Below are 20084 nucleotides of genomic sequence, written 5' to 3'. Positions count from 1 at the left end.
GAAACGAAAATAATATTATATGTTGAAACGAAAAATGAAACAATTTTTGGGTTTTTTCGGTTTCGGATTACCCAAAACTCCACAAATTTGAGGATGATATCTTTATTTTCAACCTATTGAGTTCGGGTTCGAGTTTTGAATTTCAAGATAAATGATATACTTAACTCTTGTTGAGTGTGCCAAATCATGAGCACTGAAATGTTATTTTGCACCCTAAATCAGAATTCAAGGGTTACTTAAACAAAAACACACATCATAATAATCATACTAAGTTTAGGAGTGCTTCACAATTTTTGTGTATCTGATATCTTTACTTATATTCTAATCCACGACAAACATATCATATCACAACCATTATATACTAAAAGTGTAACATCCATGGAGAATGGATAGATTTATATATAATTGAAATGTTATTTACTATTTAATTGTATTATTTTTTTTGAGAAATTATTGATAATTAAAATAAATAATATATTAAACTTCCATGTAATGTTTAAATGTTTTAGAGTTATTATTTTAAATAGTCAAATTAAAGTAATCTGATTTAAGTAAGATATATGACCATAGACATAATTATCAAATAAATTATTGTGTAGAAACCAAAAGTCTTATTTCAATTTTATTATTGGCAAAATTGGAATAAGAAAATCAAGTAGGGTTACTTTTCATATGAAGAGTATACACTTCTTATAAATAAAGGTTTATGATCCCAATTGTAGATAACATAACAATAACACGAGAGTTTATTATCTTCATCCCATTAGAGGATAAACTAAAGTATAGAGTGGTTTACAATTGAAATGCTAAAGAACTCACATGTTCTACTTCAACATCTATTTGCATACAAGACAAAAAACATTGAATTCGTGGATACACGAGTAAGTAGGATATAAACTTCATTCTCCATATTTTCTATGAATATATAAAATTACGCTTTTGCTCAAGTTCTAGTTTTACATTCTTTCTCGATAATTGACGTAAAAGATCTTTGTTATTTATGATGATAATATATTTATCATCTTTAGTATATATCTTTAAGATTAAAATCTCCCACCATTGTCTTACCGGTATAAAAGTTTTCATGTGATGATTTGATGAGGATTTATTGCTAAAATAACAAAGTCGTTTAGTTTAGTACATAAGAGATAAAAATGTAGATATATTATTCATAATTATTGTTATTGGTTTTTAAATAAAATAAATACACATAAGTAAAAGAAAATATAAACAAATTATTATATCATATAAAACAAAATGTATGCATCAATGATATATAGGGATGGCAATGAAAATCGAAGTCGTGGGTATTCGTATAAACCGAACCCGAATTTAACGGGGAAATCCAATGTAATTGGTTCGGGTTTTACCTGGGTTTAATTTTTGGGTTCGGGTTTGGTAAAGCAAAGACTCTAAACCGAACATGCCCCGAGATAATGTAATTCAATTTAAAATTGATTTTTTTATCATGTGTCCATTGTTTTTAGTTTATAATTTTATTTTACATACTATTTGATCCTCAAATATAAAAGAAAATGAAATAATACAAGAAAAAATATAAATGCTAGAGAAAAATGAAACGAAAATAATATTATATGTTGAAACGAAAAATGAAACAATTTTTGGGTTTTTTCGGTTTCGGATTACCCAAAACTCCACAAATTTGAGGATGATATCTTTATTTTCAACCTATTGAGTTCGGGTTCGAGTTTTGAATTTCAAGATAAATGATATACTTAACTCTTGTTGAGTGTGCCAAATCATGAGCACTGAAATGTTATTTTGCACCCTAAATCAGAATTCAAGGGTTACTTAAACAAAAACACACATCATAATAATCATACTAAGTTTAGGAGTGCTTCACAATTTTTGTGTATCTGATATCTTTACTTATATTCTAATCCACGACAAACATATCATATCACAACCATTATATACTAAAAGTGTAACATCCATGGAGAATGGATAGATTTATATATAATTGAAATGTTATTTACTATTTAATTGTATTATTTTTTTTGAGAAATTATTGATAATTAAAATAAATAATATATTAAACTTCCATGTAATGTTTAAATGTTTTAGAGTTATTATTTTAAATAGTCAAATTAAAGTAATCTGATTTAAGTAAGATATATGACCATAGACATAATTATCAAATAAATTATTGTGTAGAAACCAAAAGTCTTATTTCAATTTTATTATTGGCAAAATTGGAATAAGAAAATCAAGTAGGGTTACTTTTCATATGAAGAGTATACACTTCTTATAAATAAAGGTTTATGATCCCAATTGTAGATAACATAACAATAACACGAGAGTTTATTATCTTCATCCCATTAGAGGATAAACTAAAGTATAGAGTGGTTTACAATTGAAATGCTAAAGAACTCACATGTTCTACTTCAACATCTATTTGCATACAAGACAAAAAACATTGAATTCGTGGATACACGAGTAAGTAGGATATAAACTTCATTCTCCATATTTTCTATGAATATATAAAATTACGCTTTTGCTCAAGTTCTAGTTTTACATTCTTTCTCGATAATTGACGTAAAAGATCTTTGTTATTTATGATGATAATATATTTATCATCTTTAGTATATATCTTTAAGATTAAAATCTCCCACCATTGTCTTACCGGTATAAAAGTTTTCATGTGATGATTTGATGAGGATTTATTGCTAAAATAACAAAGTCGTTTAGTTTAGTACATAAGAGATAAAACAACATGGGGATGTAGCTCAGATGGTAGAGCGCTCGCTTAGCATGCGAGAGGTACGGGGATCGATACCCCGCATCTCCATTTCTTTTCCCCATTTTTTCATAATTACTTTTATGCCCACGCGCATGAACTCTCCAAGGCTCTATTGGCTCCAACAAATATATTAAGTTAAACTTGATGACATGAAAATAAGATTTACAAAACTGTGGACCTTCACCCAGAAATTATATCAAAATGGTACATACATATAAATCATTCTCCTTTTTTCTTAATGTTTACATAAATGACATAAATTTTGGGCCTACAAAGTTGGTGCACATGCATAACTGAATTTTAGTAAAACAAACTTATCCAAATTTCCTTGGTGCACTGTTGTGTCTTCTTCTTCACCAACCACTATATCAATTGAGCATGTCTCTATAAGCGTTAAAGGAATCAACCCTCTGCAACCTGAGTTGATTCTTAAACATGTTTATAAAATCATCTGCTTTCACCCCTATTTCCTTTTCTTCTTTCAACCACTTCCCTTCATCATCATCATCGTCATCATCATTATCACCACCATCATTATCATCATCATTATCACCACCATCATTATCATCATCACCATTCCCTGATTTACTCACCTTTGATTCTAGACCTTCCATTTCTGACCCTGGTTCAGGTTCTTTGATCTCTTGAAGCTGTTGCAAGAGCAAAGGAGGTAGATCTAGTTTCGGTTCTTGTGGGTTATCATCCAAGTTTTCAGATTCTGGTGTGGTATGCACTGTTTCATGGTCTTTGTGTAGTAACCCTAAATTGAAAGACTTAACTCGTTCCAATATGGAAGGTGGTGAAACTGGTTGTGGCTGAGTAGACTCGGTGGTTTGTGTGTACTGGTGATTATTAAAGGAACTGAGTCGATCTAACAAAGGATTTGAACGAAGGATTTGGAGTGAGTCATGGATTAGGGCTTTGGGTGAAGATGAAGTGAAACGAGAGATGATAAATATGGTAGCAATAACAAGGTTGATGAAGATGAATAGAGAAGAGGGTATTAACCAACTATATATGATACTTGATATTGTTGTTGCAGCTATTACTCCTTCCTTATACATCATGTGTTGTTTAATGGAGAGAGATGAAAGGTTCAAAATAGCTATGGTAAATGAATACTAGCTATATGATGTATGATATATTAAGACCAAATATAGCTACCTTATAACAACAACATTCACAACCACACATTTCTATTGGTCCTACACGAGGGAAAATATCTTCTAATGTGTCCCACGATATTTTCTTTTTGCTATCTATAGAGGGTGGAAAAATTGACACAATGATGTGACAATTCATGGATGGGTTCATCTGTTTCATATTTTTATTTTCTCTTTGAAGTTAATTATATATTAATATGTAGGTAAAATAAAAAAATTAAAAACAAAATGTAATAAAATGATACATTCTAGTTGACTTGGGACATGAAGTGAGACACAATTTAGAATAGAAATGAGGATCACTTGTTCTAAAATGAATGTATCCCCATATCTCTTAGGCAATAAAATTTCTCCACAAATATATTATTTTATATTTTTAGAATTTTTCTTTTTAATGAAATATTACTTTTTCATTAGACCTAGACATGAGTAGGGACAAGTGATCTTTTTTGGTGGGAGAGGTGATGTCCATCAGACAATTTACTTTATCCTGTTCCATCGTGACAAAATTTTATTGGCCGTTTAAAAAGGGGGAAGATACACAATAGTGAATCATTGCATATCTAATCGGTGTACAATATCTGTACACTTCTTTATCCAACTCTAATATACGATGATATTAGAGATAGTGTTGAAGTGAACAAAAATTTTAATTTAATTTAATTTTAGGTTGAATATTGATTTATCTTGGAGAATAGAGAGGGGTTAAAATCATTAATAGATGCAAATAAAAAAGGAAAAAATGTTTCAAAAAATTGTAAAGTGCCTTTTGTAAAAACTACCAAAATTTCTGAATGATATCTAACAATAAGAAGATGAATTCGTTGTTTGCAGAAAACTTTTGCAACTATGTTCAACCCAAAATAAAAATGCTTTATAGGTCGATAAAGTCTCAGTTGTATATAGTTGACGTTTACTTCCCTTTAGCTTTGTCTTTTCTTCCCCTTTGCAAGTTCATAGAGCTACATAAAAACAAGAGTTCACACTTTATCCTTAATTAAACATAACTAAGTATCAAACAAGTTACATAAAATGACCAAAGGAGTTAACCTGTCCTCCAAGCAAATTGGCTCAAATAAGCCAAGCATAGGCCATGATGCACAAGAAATTATGCTTGGTGCATTAGGAGACATTCAGCCTAGGTCAAAGGATATGTTAAGGCCTCCTTGGCCCGAAAATAATATATCAACTCCTAATACATCTATTTGTATGTATTTACAGGTTATGACTTAAATGACACACTATTTGCCCAAGAGAAGTGAGAAAGTGTATCATGTCAAAGGAAATGAAGTAGTGCATGTGATCAAGGAAGAGGAGACTAAACAGTGCATCCAGAAGAGAAAATCATACGCTATGATCCTTCTAACCTCGGCACCTTTGATCCTTCTAACCTTGGCGCCAAGTCATTGATCCTTCTAACCTCGGCACCTTTGATCATCATTTGGGTTGTCTCAGCCAGAATTTGGTCAAACCCATAGAGTTTGTTATGGCAGTAAAGCTTGAATGGAACACAAACAACTGATTTCCTCTTATTTTAGACATGTGTTAAATATGTCAAGTTTGTAACTATTAGTTAGTTAGTTTTCCAGTTATGTAGCTTCATTGTTTACTTTAATAAATAATGGATATAGTTTCGTTTTGTATTCAAGGAATTCCATTATGTAATTCAATAAAAGAATACTTTATTTTTTATCTTCTATATGTTATTCATCTTTTTTTCTTATTCCTAGCTGTGTGGTTACAAGGGTGTGCATTTACACCCGAGAGTTGTTTCTTGTTAGAGTTCAATAGGAAGTGCCATTTTCTTAGGCTAAGGATAACTTTATTGTCATTCATGGTCAAATTCATATGTTAGATAAAATTGATTTTTCGTAGAGGAAATGTTGTTTGAGGGAGAAAAGGAAAAGCCTATAATTAATCATTATTTTAACGAATAAAAAAATTAAGGAATCGAGTTAGGTTAAGGAAGGATTAGCAAAGACTTATTGAGAATTTTGAAGATGAGTTCTCGTAATTAATAGAATAATAAAAAAGGGAAAAATTTGGTGACAATGCGAAACAAATATAGAGAAATAAACGATAGCAATGGAGGAGAGAAAGTTGGTAAGAAACTATGGCATAAGAGAATGTGATAGAGAATTTCATAATTTTTATTTAAAATCATTTCACAAATGTCTTTCAATTTTTTTATTTTTCTCTAAAAAAATCCAGCTTGTAAATAACCTTTAGAAATTTAAAATCTTAAACCATCATATACTGAACAGGACCTAGACTCCTAGTTCTTTACTCTTGGCCTTAATCATGGTTTTGTCAATGGATAATCAATGGTAGTCTTTAATTAAGTAAATATATCGAATTTATATAAAAGAGTTAGGAGACACAAACATCACTAGAGACTATTTTGCATCTTTGTCCAATCTGATAAGATGAATATGAATTAGGTAGCACTTGTCTATTATCTTATTCATAATATTATGAATATGAATTAGGTATCATTTGTCTCTTATCTTATTCTAAATATTGGTAGAGTTATTTTTTTGAATTCAGATTGATCCTAGATTTGAAGCTAATCTAATCCCAAATATTGATTGTAACAATCTTTGAACTCGAACCCAACCATAAACCCGATTAAATATAATACATAAATCTTTTAGATAAAACATTCTTAATATTATTTATTATTAATTTAACATATGAAATGATATATGTATATATATTGTTAATAATATAAATATAATAAAAAAATTAGAGAATGAATAATAATTTTCACAATAAATATTCGTTATTCTATTCTGATTTCAATAAAAATATATAGAAACATTATAAGTATGTGATCATGAGATGAATAATACTATCTAAAATATTATCTAAATCTAATTTTTGAACACAATCATAATCGCGATGACAACAAACCTATATAGGCTAAAATGGGTGACTGGTTAAAGTCGAATTATGCTTATCCTAGGATTGATGTAATTTTGTACCCAAGTTATTTATTTTCCTTTGCCAATTTACCCATGTTTATTTATTTCACTTTAACTTATTTCTGCAAGCGGCATCTCGTACAAGAAAGCGTTTTATTTTGGTGAGTAAAACGACAGGAACACTTAAACTACGTCGTTTAACTCATGTTTGCAACCCAGTCCCTCCCTCTAAAAGAATTAAGAGCTATTACCTACTTTCACCGTTTCCCATTTCCCTTACTTTTCCACTAAATCTCTTTCCTCTCTACCATGCCTCCAAGAATCTTACTATGCGGCGACGTTTTAGGCCGCCTCAACCACCTCTTCAAGCGCGTCTCATCGGTCTCACTCTCATTCTCATTCTCACTCTCATTCTCTCTAGGGTTTTATCATTACTCTCATACTTTTTTATTATACTTCATTTCGTGTTCTTATTACATTAATTTCAATTCTAGGTAAACAAATCAGCGGGTCCATTCGACGCGCTTTTATGCGTGGGTCAGTTCTTCCCTGACTCACTTGATCAGCTTGACGAGTTCATTGCCTATATTGAAGGTCGCTCTCAGTCGAAGTTTCCTCTTCCTATTTACTTCATTGGTGATTATGGCATTGGTGCCCCGAAAGTTTTGTTGCAGGCTTCAAAGGACTCTGCTAACCTTGGATTCAAGATGGATGGGTTGAGGATATGTGATAATTTGTTTTGGTTGAAAGGCAGTGGCAAATTCAACCTAGTTGGTACATTTTCTTATATCTGAGCCCTATATTTGAATGTGTTGGAATTACTTTGATGTCGTATCAGTTTAGTTTAATTATACTTTGACATGGTTCTTATTTCAAATATTACACTGACATTAGCCACTTAGGTCTATGATATGTCAATATACTATTCCCCTCATTGTGCGTATGCCAATTGGGTTTTTGAAGGAAAGGAAGCAAAATAGAAGGTTTTAGAACCATATCAGAAATGTATTTCATGACTCTTGAGCCTCCCCCTTCACTCCATTATCTTCTAAAAAATAACTCACAAACAAATGCTTATGATTTATGCTATGATTATACATTTATACTTATGCTCCTTATGACATAAATGATAAGGAAATTGTTCTTCTGTGTTGGTGGGGGTCGTCAGAACTTGAAAAGGGTACCTGAAAAGTACCTTGGAGCACCTTGTGTGGGTACCACCTGAAAAGGGACTTCGATGCACCGATCAATATTTATAGGTGTATGTTTAGAGAAAGAAAGTAGAGGGAGGATTCATGACATCTCGTTACGAGTGATTTAACCTATTTATACTGTAAGGTGGAGTGGTCTTCACTCCAAGAGGATGTTTGTCATCATTGCGAACGACGTAACCTTATCCTTTTTCTAGCCTATTAGACTTCCACTGCTGTAGAATTGGACTATCCCTGCCATGTAGGCAACATGAACCTGTACTGCTCAGGCAGCGTGGCTTTGCCTTTGGCATGAAGGGAGATTTGTTTGCCTTTGGTCGGTTGGTCCTGACACTATGATGGAACAAAAATTAAGTGGGATTTTCAACCAAGACAAGTGCTGCACTTAGTTAAGCAAAACTTCAGGAGAGATCATTGTAATTTCTAATTTTACCATGGAAGGACAAAGAACACATTTTGGCCTTAATTGTTTAGTGTATACTTGTGGTCTATAGTACTTAACAGTTATATGTTTTGTAGATTCATTTAGGTGTTGTATCACTTCTGCGAAAAGATTTGTGTGCCTGTGTGGCCTGTCTTCCAGCTATTAAAATATTAGGTATTTGATATCATGTATGTGGTATTATATATGCTTGCAGGGTTATCTGTGGTCTATTTATCTGGTATTAAATCACCAAATGCTCAACAGTTTGGAACTTACAGTCAAGATGATGTTGACGCTTTGCGTGCAATAGCTGAGGAACCTGGAATTATTGACTTGTTCTTGACATATCCTTGAATTCACGTGCATCATGTCTTTCCTGTTGTTGGTCATATCATATCATATTCCTCCCTTAATGCAATTTGCTAGTTTTCTAGGAAGTTATCTGTTTGTTGATTTCCTTGATTCATTATTACTAACGAGTGGCCAAGTGGGGTCACAAGAGAAGCAGCTACTTCAGACATTCCTGCTGGACTCTCAGATTCAGTAGGCAGTGATTCAACAATATCAGAGTTAGTACAAGAGATTAAACCACGGTAATTGTTAAGAGTTTGAATAGATATCTTGACCCATAGCACCTCAATCCTTGCCCCTTGAATATCCCCTTATCAAAAGTAAAATAAAACCTGAACTATTGCATTGTCGCTTTAGTTTCATTTGCAGCCAAAATAATGGAAAAGGACTTGAGCATTTCCCATTTAACAAATAAAAAATATGTGTAAATCTTATTTGATAATACTTGGTAGCTTTGTGCACTTTAATCTTTTGGCAGGATAGGGCTTCAGGTTCTTCGTTCATTTGAGACATTTGTGTTCTACCATGTTTATCATATCTGTTACAGGAGTCAAATTTTTGTTATTATTGTTGTGATCCTCGTATAACTAGAGTTGAAAATCTCACAAATGGTAAAAGAACATGGACCTATATTAATTAAAAGTAGAAGCCTTTGTTGTTGTCATATAAACTTGGAGAGGACACCAGGGAAATGTTCCTCATAGGAGGTTAACTTCTATCACTAGATCAGGATTTAATTGTGTCATATTTTCTGGTGGGATTTGGTATGCCAAATGTACCATTTGTGGACTATCTTGTGGCCAATGGAAAAACAGGACAACTTTGATGATTCCGTTAATTTTTTGTTATTTTTTTCTTCTCCTTTTGTAGATATCACATTGTTGGCACTAAAGGTATATACTATGCACGTGAACCATATTCCAATGTTGATGCTGTGCACGTGACTCGTTTTATAGGGCTTGCTTCTGTTGGAAATAGAGATAAGCAGGTTGTGCTATTATTCTTTGGTGTACTTCTATCTATTATTGGTGTATCATGAATTCGTTAATAATGAGAAGCTAAACACCACAAAGCACCTCTTCCAAATTAGCAAAAACAACTCATACTAAAAAAGTATTTTCCATTTTCTTAGAGAGGAAAAAACTTTCCCCTTTGTCTCTATAATGGTTAATAGTTTTTCACTGATGTAAAATTTTATTCACTTCTGCATTCCAGAAATTTATTCATGCAATTTCTCCCACACCTGCATCCACCATGTCTTCAACCGAGATTGCCATGAAAACCACAAATACCACCTTATCACCATACACATTTTTGGAGAAAAGTACTTCTCCAAGGGATGCCTCAAAGAGATCCAGCGATGATATCTCTGGTTCTCAACATTGGAGATATGATGTATCTCAAAAGCGACAGAAACATGGAGCTGAAAATGGTAATAAGTTGTGTTTCAAATTTGTATCTTCTGGCTCTTGTCCCCGTGGAGAGGAGTGCTATTTTCGACACGACTCAGATGCAAGGGAACACTCTGTGAGAGGTGTTTGTTTTGAATTTTTGAACAAGGGAAAGTGTGAAAGGGGCCCTGATTGCAACTTTAAGCATAGCTTGCAGGAGGAAGATGATAGGAATTCTTCCAGAAGGCCTGGATCTGAAAGTATCAGGTCTAACAGGTTTGTTTTTCACTTACTACACTGTATAGTTAATGTGTATTCTGTTAGTTAGTGATACTTGATTTGTGAATTTATGGCTATGTTGATAGTAGTCCATTGAAGAATAAATGTTGTTTGTTATTCCTTATCTTTGTTTATTTAATTCTTCATTTTCACTTAAACTTTTAGGCCTTTTGTCATTGACAATTCTATCCTACAAATCAACTGCAGATCAAAAGAATGTTGGTTTTGCTTGTCAAGCCCCAATGTGGAGTCACATTTAATCATAAGCATTGGGGAAAATTACTACTTGGCACTGGCTAAAGGTCCACTTGTTGATGACCATGTGCTGATAATACCAGTTGAGCATATGCCAAGTACCTTATCTCTGTCATCTGAATCTGAAGATGGTCTCTATAGGTTCCAGAACAGTCTTACGAGGTTTTGCAAGAACCAAGGAAAGGAAGTCATCTTTTTCGAGTGGGTTTCCGTTCGTGGCACTCATGCCAATCTGCAGGTAAAAGTAGTTTCTATTGCAACTTGCAAAGCTGGTTGAAATTCTGACAAGGACATGCTTTTGCACTTTGTTTATTTAATTTTTTTATAAGCAAAGTTTTGGCGTGAGAGGGGAGGGGAAAATTGTGCAGTTGCCAGGGTTTGAACCCAAGTGCTCACACTTTTTGTCCGATAGCTTTACCAATTGAGTTGACTCTAATAATAGTGACTTGCCTACTGTCCCCTTTTGTAGTTTTCTTCATTCCATTTTCGATTTCCACTGTATTCTTTGTTTCCATTTTCTTGGTTAGCTATTTCTATTTTCATCTCTAACAATGATAGTTTGTTAATTTTAAGTTCTGTTTTTTCTTATGACTTTACTAGTTCAATTTTAATTGATTATATTAAGTATTCCATACTCATTCTATCCTTTTATATAGGCCATTCCTATTCCAGCTTCAAAAGCAGCGATGGCTGTTAAAGCATTCAATTTAGCTTCACAAAAGTTGGGGTTTAAATTTATTGAAAAGAAATGTAAGTATTAATCTTCACGGCCTGCTTTATAGCTTGTTCTGGGAATTTTTTACACGAGGTGTTTCTGGAAAAGGCTCTTGATTTTGAATTTTTTGGAGTTTTCTGGGCTTATGGTGCATTCTTATTTGTTTGTTATTGTGACTCAGTTGATAGCATTTCTGATGGAAGAAAATTTTTGTCGACACAAATTGATGGGAACCAAAGTTTGTTCTATGCTGAAATCCCAGGGGGCACAGTGCTGCTGCATCATGTTGAGGAGAAAGTGAAATTTCCTGCTCAATTTGGACGCGAGGTAGGCTTCTAAAGAATAAAAATGATCTACCATTGAGTAATTATGGGATCCTGTCATAATACTACCTATATTTTTAAGGCGGAGCACTGGTTATTATCATGATTTTGTGATAAGGTTAATGACTCTATTTATCGGCAAGGGTTTAAACGTGCAAGTGTGAATCAGGTTCTGGCGGGGTTGCTTAATATGGCAGATAATGCAGATTGGAGGAATCACAAACATAGCAAAGAGGAAGAAATGAAAATCGTGGAAGATTTCAAGAGCCGATTCCAAGAATATGATCCAAACTGTTGATAGTTCATATATTATGTTCTCAATATACAGCAATCTATCATGGTTATGGTGAGTCCAAGTGCACCTTTGTCATATCCAATTGCTTAGGATGCTGAATGCCAACCTGAAAGGTGCATACTTGTTTTATTTTGTGATCATGAACTTCCTGTTTCCTTGGTTATCGCGAGGAACTGATTTTACAATTGTTTTTCTCCTCCATGAATTGGTTCTTACTGCTTAGGAGAGTCAATAGTCCAGATTGGATTTCAATTGGTCACATTTTTCTATCAGCAGTTTCTGTGGTGATCTTCACTTTACTAACACAGATGCCCTGTAGTTCTTATATCTCAAAATCGGAGGTGAACTATGTTGTAACCTTTATATGCACTTTGTGTAGACGCCTCAACCTTGCTCTTGTATGTACTCCAGAGAAGAATCACCAATCTGAAGTTGCTTTCGTGCTTTGAAATAGGCTAGTCGTCCACCTACTTTAAATAAGAAAGTTGAGGTGTTCATATTTGTTGAGAGGCAGAGAGGTTGAGGGTGAGAAATGTGTTTCAATTTACAAGTAGTGAACCAGTATCTACATGAAGATCTTACAATTTTTTACTTGCAGTTTTATAAAGTTTGTATAATTTGTTGATGACAAATAATTTGTGTATTTTCTTCTCAAATGTCAGCTTCAACTTTGTCATGGGTATTCCGTTTGGTAGACTTTAGTTGTTACGGTAATATGTACTCTGATTTTCTTGTTCTTATGATTCTATCTTGCATTTTTATCATTATTTTCTGGTCTAATGGTACATTATGATGACTATTACGCAGTGTTTTTGATATCTTAATCCTAGATGCTTTCTGTATTGATGTCAAATTGTCAATTTAGTACTGGGTCAGTGACCCTGAAGGACCATACTTAACCACTTAAACCAACCTTTGCTAGACTCCTGGTTCGTATGGCTAGAATCAATTTAGTATTGGGCTTTTGAAGGTCCAGTTATGTTGTAAATTTTTGGTGTCCATCCCCAGTTTCAACCAAATATCCACTCAAACAAAAGTAAAATATATTAGTAAATCTCTTACTAAATTTGGAGGTTTTGGCATAGGTAAAACTACCAAAATTGTGGAACTGAGTCCTTGATGTATTTGGAGATGGAATCTCTTGCTCTAAACGTCTTCCTGTACCGCTCATTTGTTCAATGTAAAATTAGTTTTATTATCATTAAATCATTTAAATAATTACAATATTTGTTAAAAGAACATTACTCGTTAATCACTGTCACTTCCATTTGTCAACCATTTTAATTAATCGATGAAAAACAGCTTCAAAAGCTACCTGGTTAGTAATTAAAAGGCATTATTTTATGCCAGAGAACAGTTGAACAAGTATATGGTTTTAAAAATGAACTATAATTTGCATCCCACAGAAAAATCAAGTACTATAATTTAACACAGTTAGTATTTCTTTTAGATGTTTCTTAGATACAGGCGTGCAACACTCTAAAACGTTTATCACTGAAAGTAAATAAATAAATAAATTTACTTTTATTTGGATTTTACGAAATACTATGGATTCAAATTCTAAAATCCTCTGTTTGAATGGAACCTTGCTCAATTGGCTTGATCCAAAGTGAAATATGATAGTACTATTTAAAATAAAACGGGTTCATATGTAAGTCATCATTTGTGATTGTGATCTAAGTGGATATTTTGGATGTTGTCTATTTTATAAGTATCGCTTTTATTGATCCACAATGCTTAAAGAAATGGAAGTGAAGTTGACTTTAACATCTTATTTATTCATTTACTTTTCTGATAAAGATCCCTAAAACTATTGTAAGTAACATCTTATTTATTCATTTACTTTCCTGATAAAGATCCCTAAACCAATTGTAAGTAAGTAACATCTTTTTTACATTATTTAACATTTATATTAATTATTTTTTATGTTTAAATAAAAGTAGTACAAATTATTGTTAGATATACATAGGTATTAAATTAATAAAAATAAATGTTTTGGACTTGGGGATGTTAAACGTGGATATGATGTTACCATAAATTTATGCGTGGAGATGATGTAGTTGAACTATATTTTAATTATGTCAAAATGTGCACGACTTAACATTATTAATATTTTATCAGAAAGGGAAATTTTATTAAATAAAAGGGTACCAGATGTACTCGAAACAAGTTAACATTTTTTGATGGGTCATAATGATGATGGTTCTTAGAGCTCAACCAATGTTCCTAGACTTGTCTTTATCTCACATCTTCCTTACAAATATGGTTTTTGGAACTATTCAGCTAGTTGACCAACAATATCATAGATAAATGAAAGAGATGGCATGTCATATTGAATCTTCTTCTATAAAGAAATCAATTATATGTAAAGTAGATATGCACATGACATTTATTCTATCTATCCATTTATGGATTTCAATTTCAAAATGGCACTACATACAACTTTAGTTTAAACTTGGATTTAAAATGTATATAACGACGGTGGAAATTTTTTATACTGTCAATAAAATCATCTACCATTGATTTGTTAATCACTATTGACTCTTAAAATAAAAGTAATATAAATCAATGGTGGATAATACGCTGAGAATATAAAAAACTTTATACTAACAGTGTAAACATTTTAAACTTATACATATAAATCCTCATATGAAGGTAATGTGGAAAATGAAATAAAAAATAAAATATAATGATACTTGTATTCTTTTATTTACACTGAAATATACCTTTACCCTTAAAATTATAAACAAAAATAGAACTTTCTTCAATAGAGATTAATACTACACTATTCAATTACTTGGTGAAAAAATGAACTTCAAATAGCTTAGGAACAATTTGTATAGAATAACTAGGACTAGCAGGAAAAACTTATTTCTTATTGGGGAAAAGAAACATATTTAAACCTAAATAAAACAATTAAAACACATATTAATACATATCTACTATATCTTCTAACAAGATATATATACCAACATGTGTTGGTTCAAGTATTTGATTCCCCTTAAACAAAGTCTTGAGTTTGAGTCTTGTGTATAGAAAAAATACCCGTTGGGAGAGTTAGCCCCATAGATCTGTAAATGTTTGTTTCTGGCTCGGACATGATTGTCTTCGGTGCGAGGATACCGTGTGAAAAAAACAGGATATATATAAAATGCTAGCAGAAATGATTCTTACCATTCTGCATAATAGAACAGTTTAGTTATACCTCATTCTGATGAGTTTCAAACCTCTAAACTTTTGTCATTAGTCATTACATGAATACCTAGTTGCAACATGTGTTTACTTCTGCACCAACCCAACATGTGCATATAAAAAATATCTGCTGCAAAAATCTTTGTCCTTAATGAATTTGTTCATGGTGGCCCATCACTAACTCAATATATATGTAAGGTTCGTGAAAACCACTATCAACCTTTGTTTTTCTTTTTTCCATTTTATTGTCATTGTGCAATTTTTGTATGTTTTACTTTACCCGTTGCAAACAATGCATAGGTTATTTAACTCCTATAGACATTAATGGCGGTGTGAAAAGAAGTCACTATAGTAAAAGTCAAGATCCATAAGTGATTATATATGTTTTCTGTTCTTAAAACTTGATTTTGAATCTTAGTAATTATTGCATGGGGTCTTAGATGTTACTTTCAATTTATTTATTGTGGATTATAACTTTTTCCAAAGTAATAAAGCATAAACATTTGAAGGAATTCTAAGCCACTTGTTCATAGTTAAAAAAATGCGGCCCAATTCATAAGGCTTCCACCTAAGGAGATTTACCTTATTTTCACAGCGAAAAGTTGTTACGAGGATATAAATTCGTCTAGACTAAGAAAATGATACAATAGAGTCCCATCTAGTGACACTAGCACAGAGCCCAGTTGTAAATTCTTTGTCATTAACTCAAATCTCACCTCCACAGTTCACACAATTTGTACCACTCTATTTTGTTTTTGTTCCCTTTTGATTGCATTTATTTTTCTTGTATTATTCCCTTGCCATTCTTATAGAATGACACAAAGAGATAGGTACTAGTTAGGTAGCAACAACAATGGTGGTAAAGAAGCCAAGGATTGTGATAATTGGAGCAGGAATGGCTGGTCTCACTGCTGCAAACAAACTCCACACTATGACAGCCTCAAAAGACATGTTTGAGTTGTGTGTTGTAGAAGGTGGAACCAGGATTGGTGGCAGAATCAACACCTCAGATTTTGGTGGTGATAAGATAGAGATGGGTGCTACTTGGATCCATGGAATTGGAGGCAGTCCAATTCATGAAATTGCTCAACAAATCCATTCACTAGAGTCTGACCAGCCTTGGGAGTGCATGGATGGTAACTTGGATGAACCTACAACCATTGCTGAAGGTGGCTTCATCCTAAACCCTTCTATTGTTGACCCTATCACAAAGCTTTTCAATAGTCTCATGGATCATGCTCAAGGAAAGAATCTGATTGATTCAGTTTCAGATACTGAAAAAAGTGAACATTGCAGTTATTATCATAAGGTGGCTGCTAAAGCTTCAAACATTTCAGCAGCAACAAGTGTTGGTTCTTTTCTCAGACAAGGCCTTGATGCTTATTGGAGTTCAGGTTCATCAAAGGAGCAAGAGGAGGATCTCAAAGGGTATGGAAAATGGAGTAGGAAGTTGCTTGAAGAAGGAATCTTTGGAGTGCATGAGAATATTCAGAGGACATATACTTCTGCTGGTGACCTTTTGAGTCTAGATTATAGAGCAGAAAGTGAATACCAAATGTTTCCAGGTGAAGAAATCACAATTGCTAAAGGCTACTTGAGCATAATTGAGTCTTTAGCTTCTGTGCTTCCACCTGGAACAGTTCAGTTAGGTAGAAAAGTCACAAAGATTGAGTGGCAGCCAGAGAAAAATCATGAGCCAATGAATGTGGAAAATGGTTACTGTTCTAGGCCTGTAAAGCTACATTTCTATGATGGTTCAGTTATGTATGCTGATCATGTCATTGTCACAGTTTCACTTGGAGTACTAAAAGCTGCTATTCATCAAGATTCAGGTATGTTCTATCCTCCTCTACCCTTTTTCAAGGCTGAGGCAATTTCAAAGCTTGGTTTTGGTGTTGTTAATAAGTTGTTTATGCAATTAAGTCCAACATATGAAAGAAAAGATGAACACTCTAGAGGGTTTTTCCCTTCCTTGCAAATGGTTTTTCATTCACCTCACTCTGAGATGAGGCACAAGGAAATACCCTGGTGGATGAGGAGAACAGCTACCCTTTGTCCCCTTCACAATAATTCTAGTGTCCTCTTATCTTGGTTTGCTGGTGAAGAAGCACTAGCACTTGAGTCACTCAAAGATGAAGAGATCATTCAAGGGGTTTCAACCACACTTTCAAGCTTTCTAACTCATGAACTTTACAATGTAAATGTGAGTTCTTTGGATAAGTCTCATGCATATGATGAAGTGAAAATCAGTAAGGTTTTGAAGACACAATGGGGAACAGATCCTTTATTTTTAGGCTCATACAGTTATGTGGCAATGGGATCAAGTGGTGATGATTTAGATATTATGGCAGAACCATTGCCAAAAGATGAATCTTTAGCTTCACCACCACTTCAAATTTTGTTTGCTGGAGAAGCAACTCATAGAACCCATTATTCTACAACTCATGGAGCTTATTTTAGTGGTCTTAGGGAAGCCAATAGGCTTCTTCAATATTATCACTGCCTTGAGATTTAATAACTAGTACTAGTATTGTTCTATTATATTATTCTCATTTTCATCTTAAACAACATTGTTTCTCTTTAAGGAAAATATCTCATGTACCACAATTATGATTACATTAGTCATATTTTCTCACAATAATTATATGCAAGTGCAGTAGACACAGTACATAACCACCATAGTAAATTAAAACCTCTAAAGCAAGAAAACTAGTGGGGTTTTCACTTATATTCAGAATCCAATGTATAACTGAAGCTTTGGATGTTACCTTCATTTCTCTTCTCCAGCTACTACCAATGGACATGAGTAGTCAATTTTTCTATTGAAACAAAATGTGGCCCCCTCTTAACACCCTTAACTGGAAACTTCGAAGCATTCTTTCATTTCTTTGGGACAATAAATGTGCTGGCTAAAGTTTATGTAAATCACATGAATATAGATAGAGTCACCAATGCTAGGGTAGGGTCCCATGTAGCACCTCTTCTGCCCACATGAACATTGGGCCAGGATTTTTTGAAAACTTCATTAGACATGAAATCTGAAAATGTTTCATTTCAAGTTTAATCGATTAAGTTTAATATAATAATTAAGTTTTAGTTCCATTAGGTATAGTGAAATGTTAACTCAATGTAAGATGTTCTCACCTAGTATAATCCAAAAAAGATAGATATATCCAAACTTACTTTCACTAACGTTATTCCCAATTATTGTATTTTTACATCGAATTCACACATATCTATCCCAACAATTTATACACTCATCTTTTGTATTTATTCAATTGAGGCCTTGAGGGACCCTTGTGTTCTTTTGTTTAGCATTTATGCTAAGTGGAGCATATGTGTTGGTGGAAGCATACTTTTTACTTTCTTCCTAATAATCATTTGCTAATTAGCATATTATATATAGTTAAAAATAAATAAGAGACAATGGGACAGAATCGGAGATGCATATGAATATGCCATGAACCTTTGTGCAGAGGTTAGGTTGGTCAGAATTAATGAAAAATGTCACTGTCTAGTACTATGTGACTACGTGTATAGGTACTATGCCAGACATACATAGTTCTAACCAACCAATGGGGATTGTGTTACTTTTGGATTTATTTTTTCTATACAAAGCAAATCAAAAGTGTTTGATCTTGCTTGGGTTTTTTTGCCTGGAGACAGATAAAGGACTGTCCTCAAACATCCACAACGTACTAGCCCCAGTTACAAATTACAATGACATTTTTTTGTGGTAATGTGTGAATTCCACCAACAGAAAGTATTCAGTAATAGGAAGTGTTAAAACTAATATATATTGATATTTATATCTTTTTTAATTTAAAATGATATTACCCTTTTATTCTTAAAATACAAAGGAAAAAATCAATTTTTTCTCTCTTCCAAATCATACTTAAATGATAGAGTCTTTCTTTATAACCAACCCATTATGTGGTATGTATATTTTTTTTAGTACTACCAAATGTATCACTTTATTCATCCATTAGATAAAGAACTAATAGTTTTCGGAGTTCATGATTGTCTGTCCAAAGAAATGTTTTTACCAGAAATCGAACTTTTGACCTTTTAGAATATCTTTCTCTTTGTTAATGGCCTCTCAATTGCACAAGCTTCTTTATCCTCAGTTGCTAAGTGGTAGTGAGCAGTGAAGATTGAGGTGGTGAATGTAGGTTGAGATTGAAGGAGTGGCTAGCTGGAATTGGTTGGACAGGGGCTAATAATGCAATCCCAACCCAAACAAAGTGAAGATATAATAAGAATTGATGAAGATGCGCTACAATTCAGTAATATAAAGGGGACCTCTTCATCCCTATTTCCATATTATTTAAATCAAAACCATTAGAAAACAAAGATGATGATGTGACTTGTATCTACTGTGCCAAAAATGTCATGTACAAATGTAGCAACAGAGACGTTAAGCTTGTGTTACTCTTGAGGTAGTTGAAGAGAATCTTAGCCTCCTAAAATATTTGGTTTCTCCATCAAATAAAATATTAATTCTAAATAACATTTTAACAATTAAAAATATTATAGAATAATATACATTCATTTAAAGTGTCATTTTTTATTTTTTTTAAATTTAAACTCATCAATAATCGAATCAGAGATATAATTTCAATTATTTTCTTCTCAATGTAAATCACAATAATATTGTCATCAACAAATTCATCTTGATTATGGTTAAATCAATGTTTGCTATAAGTGAAGTTTAGAGAATATATCAACAACGTCTATAACTATATTCGAATATGGAGTAATGATAGTATAATATTAAATTATCAATTGAGAAAATAAGAA

At 32.8% G+C, this 20084-nt stretch overlaps 3 protein-coding genes and 1 non-coding gene across 10 annotated transcripts; 3 read left to right on the top strand and 1 right to left on the bottom strand.

The window, feature by feature from the left end:
- TRNAA-AGC lies at positions 2737-2809 on the top strand. Its single transcript has one exon. It is a non-coding gene; the product is annotated as a tRNA-Ala (tRNA).
- LOC109356049 lies at positions 2926-3896 on the bottom strand. Of its 3 annotated transcripts, none has more exons than XM_019599387.1 (2): positions 3325-3896; positions 2926-3270 (listed from the first exon to the last, which is right to left on the bottom strand). In XM_019599387.1, the coding sequence occupies exons 1-2, from the start codon at positions 3826-3828 to the stop codon at positions 3130-3132; spliced, it is 645 nt and encodes a 214-aa protein (XP_019454932.1). In that variant the 5' UTR covers positions 3829-3896; the 3' UTR covers positions 2926-3129. The 3 variants fall into 3 exon arrangements, with proteins under 3 accessions (XP_019454932.1, XP_019454924.1, XP_019454938.1); XM_019599379.1 differs by having other exon boundaries at positions 2926-3281; positions 3327-3896; XM_019599393.1 differs by having other exon boundaries at positions 2926-3287; positions 3351-3896.
- LOC109355979 (zinc finger CCCH domain-containing protein 64) lies at positions 7079-12772 on the top strand. 4 transcript variants are annotated; one of them, XR_002108696.1, is made up of 11 exons: positions 7080-7229; positions 7343-7622; positions 8698-8827; positions 8957-9076; positions 9705-9822; positions 10050-10501; positions 10712-10997; positions 11416-11509; positions 11656-11801; positions 11967-12205; positions 12319-12772. XR_002108696.1 is itself a non-coding variant. In XM_019599303.1 (10 exons), the coding sequence occupies exons 1-10, from the start codon at positions 7158-7160 to the stop codon at positions 12093-12095; spliced, it is 1818 nt and encodes a 605-aa protein (XP_019454848.1). In that variant the 5' UTR covers positions 7079-7157; the 3' UTR covers positions 12096-12772. The 4 variants fall into 4 exon arrangements, 2 of the variants coding, with proteins under 2 accessions (XP_019454848.1, XP_019454834.1); XR_002108694.1 differs by having other exon boundaries at positions 12316-12772; XM_019599303.1 differs by having other exon boundaries at positions 7079-7229; positions 10050-10492; positions 11967-12772.
- On the top strand, positions 15374-17825 carry LOC109355998 (probable polyamine oxidase 5). Of its 2 annotated transcripts, none has more exons than XM_019599315.1 (2): positions 15374-15482; positions 16107-17825. In XM_019599315.1, exon 2 carries the CDS (start codon positions 16138-16140, stop codon positions 17797-17799), a length of 1662 nt encoding a protein of 553 aa, XP_019454860.1. In that variant the 5' UTR covers positions 15374-15482; positions 16107-16137; the 3' UTR covers positions 17800-17825. The 2 variants fall into 2 exon arrangements, with proteins under 2 accessions (XP_019454860.1, XP_019454868.1); XM_019599323.1 differs by lacking the exon at positions 15374-15482 and having other exon boundaries at positions 15914-16590; positions 16630-17825.

Source organism: Lupinus angustifolius, chromosome LG01 (genome assembly GCF_001865875.1).
Source record: "Lupinus angustifolius cultivar Tanjil chromosome LG01, LupAngTanjil_v1.0, whole genome shotgun sequence".
NCBI lineage: Eukaryota > Viridiplantae > Streptophyta > Magnoliopsida > Fabales > Fabaceae > Lupinus > Lupinus angustifolius.
Note: the sequence above shows the minus strand (reverse complement) of the source record. Positions and strands in the feature narration are given on the sequence as shown.

Coding starts and splice junctions, on each gene's coding strand:
- LOC109356049 (XM_019599379.1), bottom strand. CDS start 3,828: ATGATGTATAAGGAAGGAGTAATAGCTGCAACAACAATATCAAGTATC. Junction 3,282..3,326: donor ATCAGGGAATGGTGATGATG/ATAATGATGGTG, acceptor ATGGTGGTGATA/ATGATGATGACGATGATGAT.
- LOC109355979 (XM_019599289.1), top strand. CDS start 7,158: ATGCCTCCAAGAATCTTACTATGCGGCGACGTTTTAGGCCGCCTCAAC. Junction 9,823..10,049: donor TTGGAAATAGAGATAAGCAG/GTTGTGCTATTA, acceptor TCTGCATTCCAG/AAATTTATTCATGCAATTTC. Junction 11,802..11,966: donor CTGCTCAATTTGGACGCGAG/GTAGGCTTCTAA, acceptor AGTGTGAATCAG/GTTCTGGCGGGGTTGCTTAA.
- LOC109355998 (XM_019599315.1), top strand. CDS start 16,138: ATGGTGGTAAAGAAGCCAAGGATTGTGATAATTGGAGCAGGAATGGCT.